At 35.4% G+C, this 13454-nt stretch overlaps 1 protein-coding gene across 1 annotated transcript; it reads left to right on the top strand.

Annotated features, from left to right (window-relative positions):
- Positions 1-3869: 3869 nt before the first annotated feature.
- Positions 3870-4811, top strand: Or10k1 (olfactory receptor family 10 subfamily K member 1). Its single transcript, XM_020151131.2, has one exon. The coding sequence runs from the start codon at positions 3870-3872 to the stop codon at positions 4809-4811; it is 942 nt and encodes a 313-aa protein (XP_020006720.2).
- The last annotated feature ends 8643 nt before the right edge of the window (positions 4812-13454 follow it).

Genomic DNA, 13454 nt, shown 5'->3' with positions numbered 1-13454 from the left:
CTGGTGGAAGCAACACTCCTTTGAATGATAATAATTTTATACTACAAAGCTCAAACATACATAAGTCATCAGAGATCATAATAGAAGAAGTTATTTTTAGTTCCCCCACTTTGATTCACAGACTTGTATAATTTTATTAGAGAATGAACACAATACATTGGTTGATGTCTGGGAGTATACACTACTTTGGAACAACATGTGGAGCTCCTTCAGTTATCATTGCACAACGAGAGATTTAACGGAACCTTAAGTGCAGCCATTTCATTGCTCTCCCAAGCAATGTCTGTCTGAATAATAGGACATAGAGGGAGACAACTTGCCCAGCATTACTGACTGAAAAAAAGTCAGGATTTTTCTCACTGATTTGTGAGATTACTTCTAGGAATAATCAAACTCCAAATGTTCAGAGAAAAATTTCCGTGCCCTCTTCTTTTTCTGTGCTATTTATCTCTTCTTGCACCAGGAGCATCACTTTTCCTTTTTCAAAATCATGTTACTCTTGCACAGAAATTTAGAAATACAAATTTTATGTTGACTTTATAATTTATGCATGGATAACAATGGAATTATATGGAATTTATAGATTAGTTTGGATGAAATTGACAAATATATCATTTAGTTATTCTAAAATTAGAGGAGGTAAACCAATTGGGGTTATAATACATGGAAATATCTCAAGGAAACTCCCTGTGTAGCTACCTTTATCTCAAACAAGCAAAAAAAAATTTTCTTTTTCTCTTTTCTCTTTTTTTCTTCTTCAAAATGAGAGAACAGGAGGGTGGAACAGGTCAAGCCCAGTGGGAGTGGGGAGGTGTCTGGGAAAGGGTGTAGGAGGATGAATATGGTGCAAAAAAATGTGTACACATGTAAGTAAATGCAAAAATGATACCTGTTGAAACCATTCCAGGAATCAGGAGAGTGGGGATATAGGAGAGTGGTGGAGGGGGTGAATTCAAGTATATATTTGATACATGGTAAGAACCTTCGTAAATGTCACAATGTACCCCATCCAGCACAACAATAAAGGAGAAAACAAACCAAAAAGACCAAAAAATATTCACAGCAAGTAATTTAATAATAAAGGTCAATCAGATTTGAAATATTTGTTAAATATTTACATTTTTTATGAATATTACAATTCTAATTAGAATTTCTGAGGGCAGGGGCCTGGGAAAATAATTGTATAATTTGAGTCCATTTTGATATTTTTAGTGTTATAAAAATATTCTTTCATTTAAGTCTTCATAATGGTGACAAGAAGATGAAAAGAGCTCAGCTTGAAACAAGTCTAGAACTTACACATAGTTATAGTAAACAATACTGCTTGGAACACATTTTAAATAGAGTTCTATGCACTTATGATTATGTTTGTGATTCATACAAACGCTAAAATTCAGAGCTACTATATAAGTGCGTCAGTGTCCTGAATTAAAAGGCAGTTAAACTTGCAGGACACTGATCTGCTGCATTAGAGTCTTAATTGTGGTGGGTTTTCCATCAGAATCCCAACAGCTAACCTCAATGTCCAATGCATACATGTACTCACTATACTCATGGCTTCTACTCCCCAGCCTCCTTAACTTACGGGGCTACCTTTGAGTAAATGATGATATAATTTTTCTAAAAGTAACTTGATTTCTAATTAACCCCAAGATGTTGCCAGGGCAGTAGAACTAGCCTCCAGAGTCTAGTGATCTCAGCACATGCTTCTAATAACTACAGCTTATATTAGTCACCAGAACCTCTAAGGATATTAACACCTGCAGAAACTGAGTCCTGATAGAAGAGAATAGCTCTGTTGATATGAATTAGAGTTTCTGTCTTAAGGCAGAGTCCCTCTTTTTGGCTATTTCCTCTGTGACTTAGATTCTGCTTGCCAAGAAATCCCCATATACCAAACAACCATTTCTCTATGAATTGGAAGAAGGAGGGCAATGCAGGTACTTGCTGAGCAGAGGAAACATTGATTTAGTTTGGAAATTTGTAGTCTGGACTTGAATGATGGGCAGTGCTTGAGAACACACTTCCTTTGGGCCACAAGGGAAGTTATTAATGACATTTTTGGTAAGTAGAAAGGATGAAAACGAGAATCAGGAGTTGCTTTTCATTCCAGGTAAAACAGTGATGTGGAATGTTCCATATAGCTCTTAGAATTTTTCTAAATTGTAATACTGTGTCATTCTTGCTCACAGCTAGAGTGTGTTCCTTTCTTTTCATTTCCTTTTTCTTCCTCATATTCCCTTACTTTTTTGTTTTTTTTTTTTTTTGATTGATTGTTTGATGCATGGACTAAGTGAAACAGACATTTCACTTCTTTCTCTTTTCTCACTTCTCTACTTTTTTCCTGTTGTATCCTCTGTATGTAGGTCTTTAGTTATTTCAATGATCTGATAACTTAAATTCCATTGTAATCGGAGAATTGTGAGAATTTCAAAATTTTCATTTGTATTTAAGAAGACAAAATTTCCACGGAGTTACTACCTGAATCTAAGCATAATTTTTCTTAGATAATTAAGTTATGCTTTCCCAAAGAAAAATATTAGAATTTTTCAAAAGTTTTGCATGTAAAAACTCTGTAGATTGTCTCCTTTTGGAGAACACTCAGCACCATTGCCTTGAGTACTGAATTTCTGTTAAAATCCAGATTATATAAAACCTCAGTGGAGCATCTGAGGGATTAAAAATATAACACATATATGTATCATCTTCAAAGATCATATGTCTAGTTCCATGCAATGGGCTCTAAAATATTATAAGAGCACCTTTGAGACCATCTGACTAGAGAATCTTTGGCTTTTAGAATTAGAAAGACTCTTAGGGGTCAGAGTCCAACAGTTACTCTAGGAAAGACTGTTTGCAAAATATTTTTCAGAGTCTCTGCTTCATTATATCTAAATCTTAACAGTTTGTTTGAGTTATTGCTTACCCTACTCCCTTCAATTTTAGCATAAGGGGATTGGATATGCAAATTAAGTATTTCTCCCAAAGTCACACAATTACCTAACCCTCTAGATGTTTTCACTCAAAATTGAGGGATTTTAGACTTTATAACCTGACTGAAGAGAATTTTTATTTTTCTGCTCATATCTTTTTATCATAGTACCCATGTTGAAATTCTATGGTCATCTTGAACAGATAGGGGCAGATAAACTGTAGATCTGGGTCTTCACACATCATGTAAAGGGGAAAGATATTAATCACAGTATTCATTTAGGCTCTGAGGTTATATTTATAGCATAAAAAATCCGTATGACTGTAATTACCTGACTGTATGAGTTTGAATTTTGGTATTAATAGATAGAGGTTCTCTTTCAGAACCAGAATTCTAGTTTCTGTCCTCTCTTTTTTTGTGTCAGATTGAATGGAAGGAACAGTGGCAGTTAGAACTGGATTAATTTTTCCCTTTCTTTTTCATTTCATGCTTGGTAAAGTGGAGTATACATGTTTATGTCTGAATAATATTCACTGTTTCATTCTACATGTTCATCAGATTCTGATAACTGAAGTTAATATTTTTTTCAGTTTTGGAGAGCTAGTTTACTTGGGCTTATATTGAGCAATAAAAACCAATCCATATGAAATATAAAAGGGAGAAATGTTAGGCAGTTTCCTAACATTTGGCTAGAAAGATAACCTGTCCTTGACAACAGAGAAAACCTCTAGACTGGTGTCAGTTTCTCTATCATATATTTAGTATCAATTCTTCTCTTAGCAGACAATTTTAAGAGGAAATGAAGGAATTCTACCAAATATCTAGAAATGCTTGCCACCTGCAAACTTTGTGCTGAATTTCCTCTGTATTTCTGATTTTCATCCTGGATTATGGCGTTTACCTCTGTCCCTGACTCACCTATATAGAAGTGTTCTCTATGGAGTGGGTCAATGAGACTGTGGTGAGTGAATTTGTCTTCCTCGGCTTTTCATCTCTGGCTGGGCTGCAGCTGCTGCTCTTTGTTGTCTTCCTGCTCCTCTACTTGTTCACTCTGGGCACCAATGCCATCATCATTTCCACCATCATTCTGGATAGAGCCCTTCATACTCCCATGTACTTCTTCCTATCTGTCCTCTCCTGCTCTGAGACTTGCTACACCTTTGTCATTGTACCCAAGATGCTGGTTGACCTGTTGGCCCAGAGGAAGACCATTTCCTTCCTGGGCTGTGCCATTCAGATGTTTACTTTCCTCCTCCTTGGCTGCTCCCACTCCTTCCTGTTGGCAGCCATGGGTTATGATCGCTTTGTGGCCATCTGTAACCCACTGCATTACACAATACTCATGAGACATGGGGTGTGTGTGAGACTAGTGGCTTCTGCCTGTGTCTGTGGCTTCACTGTCTCCCTCATCACCACCTCACTGGTGTTTCACCTGCCCTTCCACTCCTCCAATCATCTCCATCACTTCTTCTGTGACATCTCCCCTGTCCTCAAACTGGCATCTCACCATTCCCGCCTTAGTCAGTTGGTGATATTCACGCTTGGTGTGGTTGTCTTAGTTATTCCACTATTACTTATCCTGGTTTCCTACATCCGCATCATCTCTGCCATTCTTAAAATCCCATCCTCTGTTGGAAGATACAAGGCCTTCTCCACCTGTGCCTCCCATCTCATTGTGGTAACTGTTCACTATGGTTGTGCCTCTTTTATCTACTTAAGGCCAAAGACCAATTACTCTTCAAGTCAAGACACCTTAATATCTGTGTCTTATACAATCCTCACCCCATTGTTCAATCCAATGATTTATAGTCTGAGAAACAAGGAATTTAAATCAGCTCTTCGAAGAACAATGGGCCAGACTTTATATTCTGTTAATTAGAAACAAGTTTCAACTATTCATGACTACCATGTGCCAGGATTTAATCACCTAATTGCACTGTAACATATAAAATTTTATATATGAGGAGAATGAAGTTCAATGAAGTTGAGACATTTTGACATTCTTCTATTAGTGGTACTCTAACAAGATTAAGAATTTGCAGAAAGGGATTACTCGGTTCCAAACCAATTTAATTACATTTTACTGTACTAATTATTAATCATATAAATACTAGTAAGAGAGCAAAGATGCATTCAAAGTTGATTTGAGCAAATGAGAAGAGCAAAATTGTACCCAAGTGTCTAGTTCCAAAGGACCAAAACAGAAAACCTATACCTATTCCTTTTCAGAGATAACCAGCAATCTTGGCCTTATGAATTCAGCAACAAACATTATTGGTGCTTTTTGGGTGCTGATTCATTTCCTCAACATACATATCAGCATGTCTTTACCTTTACTTTGGATTTTTTTTATCCTTCTTTTGATACTGAGATTCTTTATGAAATTCCCCTCCAAATACATACTTTGTATGATTGTCTTAGACCTAACTTTCATCCCCTAACATTTATTTATTCTCTTCAAAGGTGCTACTAACTTGCAGAAATTAATAAATATCTCAAATAGTTCCAAGCAAAAGGATTGAGTTAATATTATAAAGAGAGACCTGGGTTTCCAGAAAGGGCAAATATCCACAGAAATACACTCTAATGACTTCCCTGGCCATATAAAAGGAAATCAAGTAACCTTTGTTATCATGAATGTATCATGTAGTCTCTACCTACCTCTCCAACATTATTCTTTCTAAAGTTATTATGATCCATTTCCCATATGTGCTTATTTGTGCAATTTCACAAATTGCACAAATTTGTGAAAATTTGTGAAATACCAACTATTTGCTGGTCTTTGAATGGACATAGTTCTGTACTATCATGTGTTGCTTCTTCTCTGTGGAATAGTTCCTCTTTATTTACTGTGTATATACAGTCTTAGATTTCAGGACAATCTCAGCTATTATTTTCCTTAAACCCTCCTTGTGCCTGCTGTACCCTTCTGATGGGATTATACTGTGATTTTTTTCTATGTTCTCATAATGCCAGGGATTTATTTTATTGTATCTTTTATCATTTAAATAAATTTTAATAAATTTGTACTCTCTCTTCAATATGTGCCAGATACTATTGTACCTACTGGAAGTTATTATGAACAAAATATATGTGAACCTTGCCCTCATTAACCTTATTTTCGGTGAAATGATTTAAGTAAAAAGATAAACTCAGGGAAAAATACTTCACAACCAGTTTAAATCTAGTTTTTGAAAGAAGAGTGGGGCCAGTAAGGGGAAGATAAATTTGTTTCAATTGAATGATATGGGACTGGTCTATCAGTGGAATTCACATTTAACCTACAGTCTGAAGGGTAAATTGGAGTCACCAGGTAATAGGGATTATTTGGGGAGTTTCTGTTAGACAAGAGAAACATACATAAGCTTCAAAACAAGATAGGTTTGGATCATTTGGATAAGTAAAGGAGGCCAATATAATCTGTGTAAAATGTTTTAATTAACAAATAAAAAGTATATATATTTATATTTGCTATATATAATAATGCTTTGCTATAAGAATATACCATATAATGACCAAATCAATATAATTAATATATATTAATTCTCATACTTATTTTTATGTGATGAAATCTAAAATCTACTCTTAGCAACTTTTAAGGATGCAATACTTAAAAGTATACTTACCATGATGTACAACTATCTCTTAACTTACTTCTTCCACCTAACTGAAATTTTATTTCTTGGACCAACATCTACTCATCCCACTCCGACTTCTCTTCCTACCAACAGTTCTTTGGTAACCATCATTATACTCCCTTTTTACATTGGTGCTTTTTAAAATGTCATCTATATGTGAGATCATATGGTATTTGTCTTTCTGTAGTTGGCTTATTTCACTTAACCCAGTATCTTCTAGGTTCATCTTCATGTTGTCATAAATTATGGCATTTCCTTCTTTTTTTAAGGCTGAATGGTATTGTATGTTTATACCATATTTTCTTTATCTACTTACCCACTGATGAGTACTTAGTTTGTTTCCATGTCTTAGTTATTGTGAGCAGTGCTACAATGAATATGACCATATAGATACCTGTTCAATTACTGATTTCATATCCTTTGCATATATAGAGCAGTGGGAATACTGAATAATATGATAGTTCTATTTTTTAACGTTTTCAGGAATCAACATACTTCTTCCCATAGTGACTGTACTAATTTATTGTCCTACCAATGATTCCCATTTCTCTATGTCCTCACTATATCCGTCCACTCTGCATTACTACAATGAAATACTTAAGGTAGACAAACTTTACAAAGAAAAGAGGTTTATTTAGTTCAGTGTTATGGAAGTTCAAGGGCATGACACTGCCATGAGCTCAGTTCTGGAGACAGAATTTTTGGCTGTGTCACATCATGGTGGAGGTTCATTTGAGAGGAAGGGATCACATTTCCAAACAGGAAGTCAGAGAAAGTAGGGTCCCAAACTTCCTTCTGAGGGCATTCCTTCAATTGACCTAAGGTTCAGTTCTTAAAGGTTCCATAGTACCTCCTAATACCACCGTCCTGAGCAAGCTCAGGATGAACCTTTGGGGGATGCTCAAACCATGTATAACCATTGCACTTTTTACTACTTACCATATTTGTCTTTTTGATGATAATCTTCTAATGAATGTGAGGTGATATCCCCTTATGGTTTTAATTTGCATTTCCCTGATGATTAGTAATATCAAATATTGTCATATAATTTTTAGCCTTTTCTATGTCTTATATTGAGAAATGTGTATTCAGATCCTTTGTCCATTTTAATATGGTAATTTATTGTTTTAACTACTGAGCTGTTTTTTAGTTCCTCACATATTTTAACTATTGATGCCTTATCAGATGTGTGTTTAGGAGATATACCTTCCCATTCCTTGAGTTGTCTCTGCATTCTGACAATTGTCTCTCTTGCTGAGCAGCAGATTTTGTCGCTTGACGTAAGCTTGTTTGTTTATTTTTGCTTTTGTTACTTGTAGTTTAGTGGCATAGCTGCTTTTCCTTATCTATGTCTGTAGTGTATTTGAATTTCCTGATGTCATGGATTTACATACTAAACATGATTTTGTCATTCACTTCCTTGAATTGGTACAATCCTCACATCTGTCAATGACAAGGTTTTCACAGTGAAGGAGCACTCTAGGGAAGTGTTCTTTCTTAAGAGATGATTGAAGATAGCCCCTACAAGATCCAGAGCAGTCAGGTGTGGGGCTCTTTGGAGTAGCTGCAGGTGAGGTCATCTAATGCTCACCTAAGTTTGTCTTGCCTGCAGCAATGTTTTCCTGCACTGGTGGAGGCTGTGTCTGGAACAAGGCCTCTTGAAGCAGGAGTCATGTCTTCAACGGCAGTAGTTATAGTAACTCCTGAAGCTAGAGTGCAGTTGTCTCTAGATAGTTCCCTGTTCAAGGCTTCCAGGCATAAGGGATGTGTCTGTTAAACAGCCAGCTTTCAACTGCTTCATTTATTCACAGAAATACAGCACAGAGTGCTTTCAGTGAAGACCTATCAGTAACATATATTCTTTTTTTTTTAATAAATGGTGAGTGTTTAGTGAGATAGAAAAGTATAAAGTGGGAGAGTAGAACTGCCAAGTTGGGGGGGTCCCAAGAGAGGGTGCCCCTATATTCTTAACATTAAGAGTGCTTTGTTCTTATAATGCTTTCTAACCTATCTGTCTATTACTTTCATGTCCAGTTTTGTAGAAGATTAACCCTATCCACTCAGCAGTGAAGATACATACATGAAAGTATACTTCTTTTTTAAATCTTCACACTATACATTAAATCACCAATTGAATCCTATTTATTCTACAGGCTGAAAGTTCATAAACCAGACCCCTTTCCCATTTCCACAGTAGAATATTGTCTCCTTTGCATTACTGAAAGAATGTCAAGCTGACTGTTTCCTGTCCATTATTCTTCACAGCACTGTTAGGGAAGTCTTACAATTGATGTGAAGATTAAGTTATACATTAAAAACTTAGAAAAATGCCTTGCATGAATTTTAGTAATTATTAATATTATCATCACCTTTCTAAAATGATAATACCATCAGGTAATGTCAGGTTACCTGATTACCAGATTATAAACATTTCAATAGCTCCTAAAAGATTTAAAGGTCAATTTTAACTCCTTAAGTTGAAATTCCTACCCAATGTACTTAATGTTCCGAATGATAGTAAATTTTTTCATGTCTCCTAATTGTCACATACATTTTTCTGAAATTTATCCCTTATTATTTGTCTATACATTATTCAGATTTCAAATCCTCACTTGATTATAACTTCCTCTAAGAAGTTGTTGACACTTAGCTAATTTATAATTATTTTTCCATATGTTCTTAGTGACATATATATCTCACTCGCCTAACCCCTGACATGGCATCATGTAGTCAGTGTTTTCTTCCCTCCTTCATTGAGGTTAAATTTGTTAAGGTAGGAACTGGCAAACATTTGAGTTTGTATCATATAAATATAACATAGATCAGGTTAGAAATTAGGAACTAAATATTTGCTTTGGAATAAGAAAATACATAAATGATGTTTCCAGTTCCTGCAACTGAGTACTCCCATATGACACTAAAACTCCCAGATTTGGTCTTTGATGTTATCACTGTAGTTTGACAGTTATCACTGTCCATTGCTCTGCCATTTCTCTAAATCTACTCTTTCCCTTGAAATTCAGCCTGGGATTCAGGAGTAGTAGGCAAGGACATTCCTTTAACTGAAGGGTGAAAAGCAAGAAGTACAAGAAGGTAACCATGAAAGAGGTTTCCCAGTCTTTTCTTCTGACAATGTCTGGTCATCTCACTAGGGAATGAATCACCTCACTAGCAAGTTTAAAATAGGAAAACAACTGATTCCCAGAGTCTACCCCATGGTTTATTATTTGGCAAGAGACTTGAGGTCCATTTCCCCTTAGGATCATAGTTCCTAATTGAGGGGAGATACAATTTTTGCCAGAAGCAATGGGGTAATGGCTCTCTAGGGTGCTGGATAGTGAAACCACCTGGTAGGGCATTGATGCTAATGTTGACTACCAGAAAAAAAAAGCCTACTAATAGCAATCATTAGAGTTGTAGGTGGCCAGGTCATAGAGAAGAGGCACAATGACCAGTCTTTTGATGAGTAAAATGGTAAGTCTTTTGTTGCTAATGAGAAATTTTTTTGAGAATGGGAAGAAGATATGTAATATTCTGAGACTGCTGCAGCAAATTACTTAGACAGCTTCCTACAGGCCCTGGGCCAGGATTAGGACATTGGACAATTCTATATTCTCTATATCCTTAGCTATCTCCCATTTTTTGGGGGATACATGAAACTTATTCATATTGAGGCTTTAATCGTAATGTGATGAGTTGTCTAAAGAAATTAAATGATCTAAAATATTAAGGATACATTTTTGCTCCCTCAAAGATGATAGCTAGTTATCTTTTTAACTTAACGTTAAATTGTGAAATTGTTGAGCTATTCTAAAGTCTGGGGTCCACAAACACATGATAGTAAAGGATTTCAAGATGGTAATAGGAAAAGCAACTGGATAGAGAAGACAAGGCAGTGCCCTGGTTGAGGTCCTAAGGTTAGGAAAAAAGATTGATTGTTGATTAGAGACACTGCAAAGTAATCATAAGAACTATCCATATCATCAGTTTTGAAGGAAGGAAGGAAGGAAGGAAGGAAGGAAGGAAGGAAGGAAAGAAGGAGGGAAGGAAGGAAGGAAACTTAATTAAGGATTCTTATATATAACTCTATGCTACATTTTTAATTATGCTGTCTATTAATCCTCATAATAACCCACATTTTAGGAAATAAAACTAAGATTCAGTAGGATTAAATTATTAAATTATTTGCTTAAAGAAAATGCTCAAATAAAAATGTAAATTTTTTACTCTGTATCTAGTACTTTTTAAAAAATATAAACCAATATTCTTCCTCTTCATTCACCTTTAGCATTTGCATAAGAAACACTTTCAAATCAGTTGCAATGCTTCAGTCATTATTAACTTATTTAATTGTTGATGTTTTTACATAGACTTTGACTATTTTCTGTTTACTAGGGACCCTGGTGGTGGTGGGGTTAGAGAGATATCTATGAGCACATGGTGCCTGGCACATACACTTTCGTCAAATGAACAACAACCTGGTCTTTGCCTTCTAAGAGCTCAAATTGCATTGGGTAGCAAAGATCATTATCTACAATCATATAAAATGTGAGGAGCTGTAGAATATTTGCTTCATGAGAGCAGAGGTCTTTGTTTTGTACCTTGATGTATCCCAAACATGGAAGAGAGTAACCAGGATTTAGTGTATACCCAAGAAATATTTCTTATATCGAAAGATGGAGAACCTGACTTAAGAGAAAGTGATTTGAAAGATCAGAGAATATGCCTAACACTGATGAAGGCATTATTCTTATATGATATGACTCAAGACATGTTCAGTGATTTATGTGATGTTCCATCTGATTAGAACATTGGGATCAAATCTGGGAGATGGAAGAGATGAGTATGAAGTGTCCTAGGAAACCAAATTATCACCATCCTTTCTTTCTTTCTTTTCTTCTGATTTCTCCCTTTATCCCCAAGAATGAGGGAGAAGGGATAACCTATTAATGTTGTGGGCTATTTCTTTTGTCTTTTATTTTCCTTTTATTTTCTTTTCCCTCCTCTACTTTCTTCCTTATTTTCCTTTCATATTTTCTTTCTTTTCCTCAGGACTTTGGACTTTATAAAGCTTTCAGGGACCATTATGAGACTTGAAATAAGAAGGTATTTGGGTGAAAGTACATTTGCTTGTCCCCAGGACTGCCACTTCTCAGTTGAACTGTGTCAACAGCTACTTTGCTGTTCATTCTCTTACCTGTTCCCATCTTCTGCAAGCTGTTCCCATGTTCACAATGGCATGCCTTCATGTACTTCTGCTTCCTAAATAATTATTTCCTCTGGGAAATAATCTCTTCCAATCACCCTTCCCAGGTCAACATGAGTGGAGGTAAACAAAAAAAAAAAAAATCTGTAGCTTCCTTCCTTGAATGATTTTATCTCTGCTCATTTCTGCCTTTAGTCCTGAGGTTGAAGGAAGAAAGACAAAACTGAAAATAAAGAAAGTCCTGGGATTTTTTTCCCACAAACACTGATTCTTTTCAGATCCTACAGTTCTGTATCTAGAGAAGAGCCACTCATGGAAAAAACACCACATATGGTAATTAGGGGGCCTGATGACATACAGAAAGTTCATTCTCCAATGACATGTTGCTGACTCTGTTGTTCAGTCCAGTGATTTGTATATCCTTTATCCAGTTTGCAAGAGAAAGTAATGAATATATTTTAATTGCCACCTAGTATGTATATGTACATTCACACACACACACACACACACACACACACATACTGAAATAAAAGACTCACTTTAAGAAATGACTGATCAGATTTTCTCACCTGCTCTATATGTAGACTTAAAAACTGAAGATGTTGACCACTAAGTTAATTCTATAAACACATGATGGAATAACCATAAAGTTTCAAAATTGCTGTCATAGAACAGAGAATTTTTCTGGGTAGTAAAAAAAAATGGTGAATAAAATGATATCACAGATAGAGTGGTTCTTATTGAAGCAGGTATAGTTCTTACTACTTTACCTATGTTAATATAATTATTATTAACAACAGCCTACTTTCTATATGAGAAAACTGTAACAGAGTGGCAAAGTAAGTTGTTCAGGATCTCACAGTCACCCAATAGAAGAACCAGGACCCAAATATGAGATACCTGCTTTTAGGTTCCATTCTCTCACCATTGGGAATACTATTGAACCTCTTAAACGCAATACTGTTGGTTTGAACTGTGATTTTCAAATATTCCTTACTATAAATCTATCTTTTGTATAAATTTGTTACAGTATGGTAAACTTTAAAAATTGAATTACTGTAATAATATTGGAGGAATATATCCGAAGAGCTGGATACCTTTTTTGAATTCATTTGCAGAAATGTATAACCAGTGTATAATCCCACTAGCAACTATTTGCTGCTAGTCATTTAGCCATGATCAATCCATACTGCTATATGAGTATAAATGTTTTATAAGTTTAATTTTAAATGAAGCAAGATGAATTTTTCTATGCTTGATGCACTCTATTCCTATTTTCTAAGCTATATTTTGATATCCATTTTCACTACGGTTTTGGTTATTTTCTCCATCAGTTTATAAATTTTTCATTAATATCCATTCCATTTGTTGGAATTCCTTTTGTTGTTTCCTTTGTGTGTGTGTCACTGGGAATTGAATTCAGAACCTTGCATACCTTAGGTAATTACTTGTACCACTTGAAGCACTCCCCCACTACTTTTGTTTGTATTTTCGTTGTTTTTTGATATAGGGTGTATCTAACTTTGCCCAGGCTTCAAACTTGCTATTCTCCTGCCTCTACATCCCACGTAACTAAGAGGTATAAGCATGAAGCACCATGACTGACTGCTTTCTAAAATTTCTGATTGTGCTTTTATTGTAAATAAAGTTTTACTTTATATAGTCAAATTGTTGCTTA

Source organism: Castor canadensis, chromosome 11 (assembly GCF_047511655.1).
Source record: "Castor canadensis chromosome 11, mCasCan1.hap1v2, whole genome shotgun sequence".
Classification (NCBI taxonomy): Eukaryota; Metazoa; Chordata; class Mammalia; order Rodentia; family Castoridae; genus Castor; species Castor canadensis.
This window is presented reverse-complemented; position numbering and strand designations above follow the sequence as displayed.

What these genes read in the sequence shown, in the direction of transcription:
- Or10k1 (XM_020151131.2), top strand. Translation starts at nt 3,870, where the DNA reads ATGGAGTGGGTCAATGAGACTGTGGTGAGTGAATTTGTCTTCCTCGGC.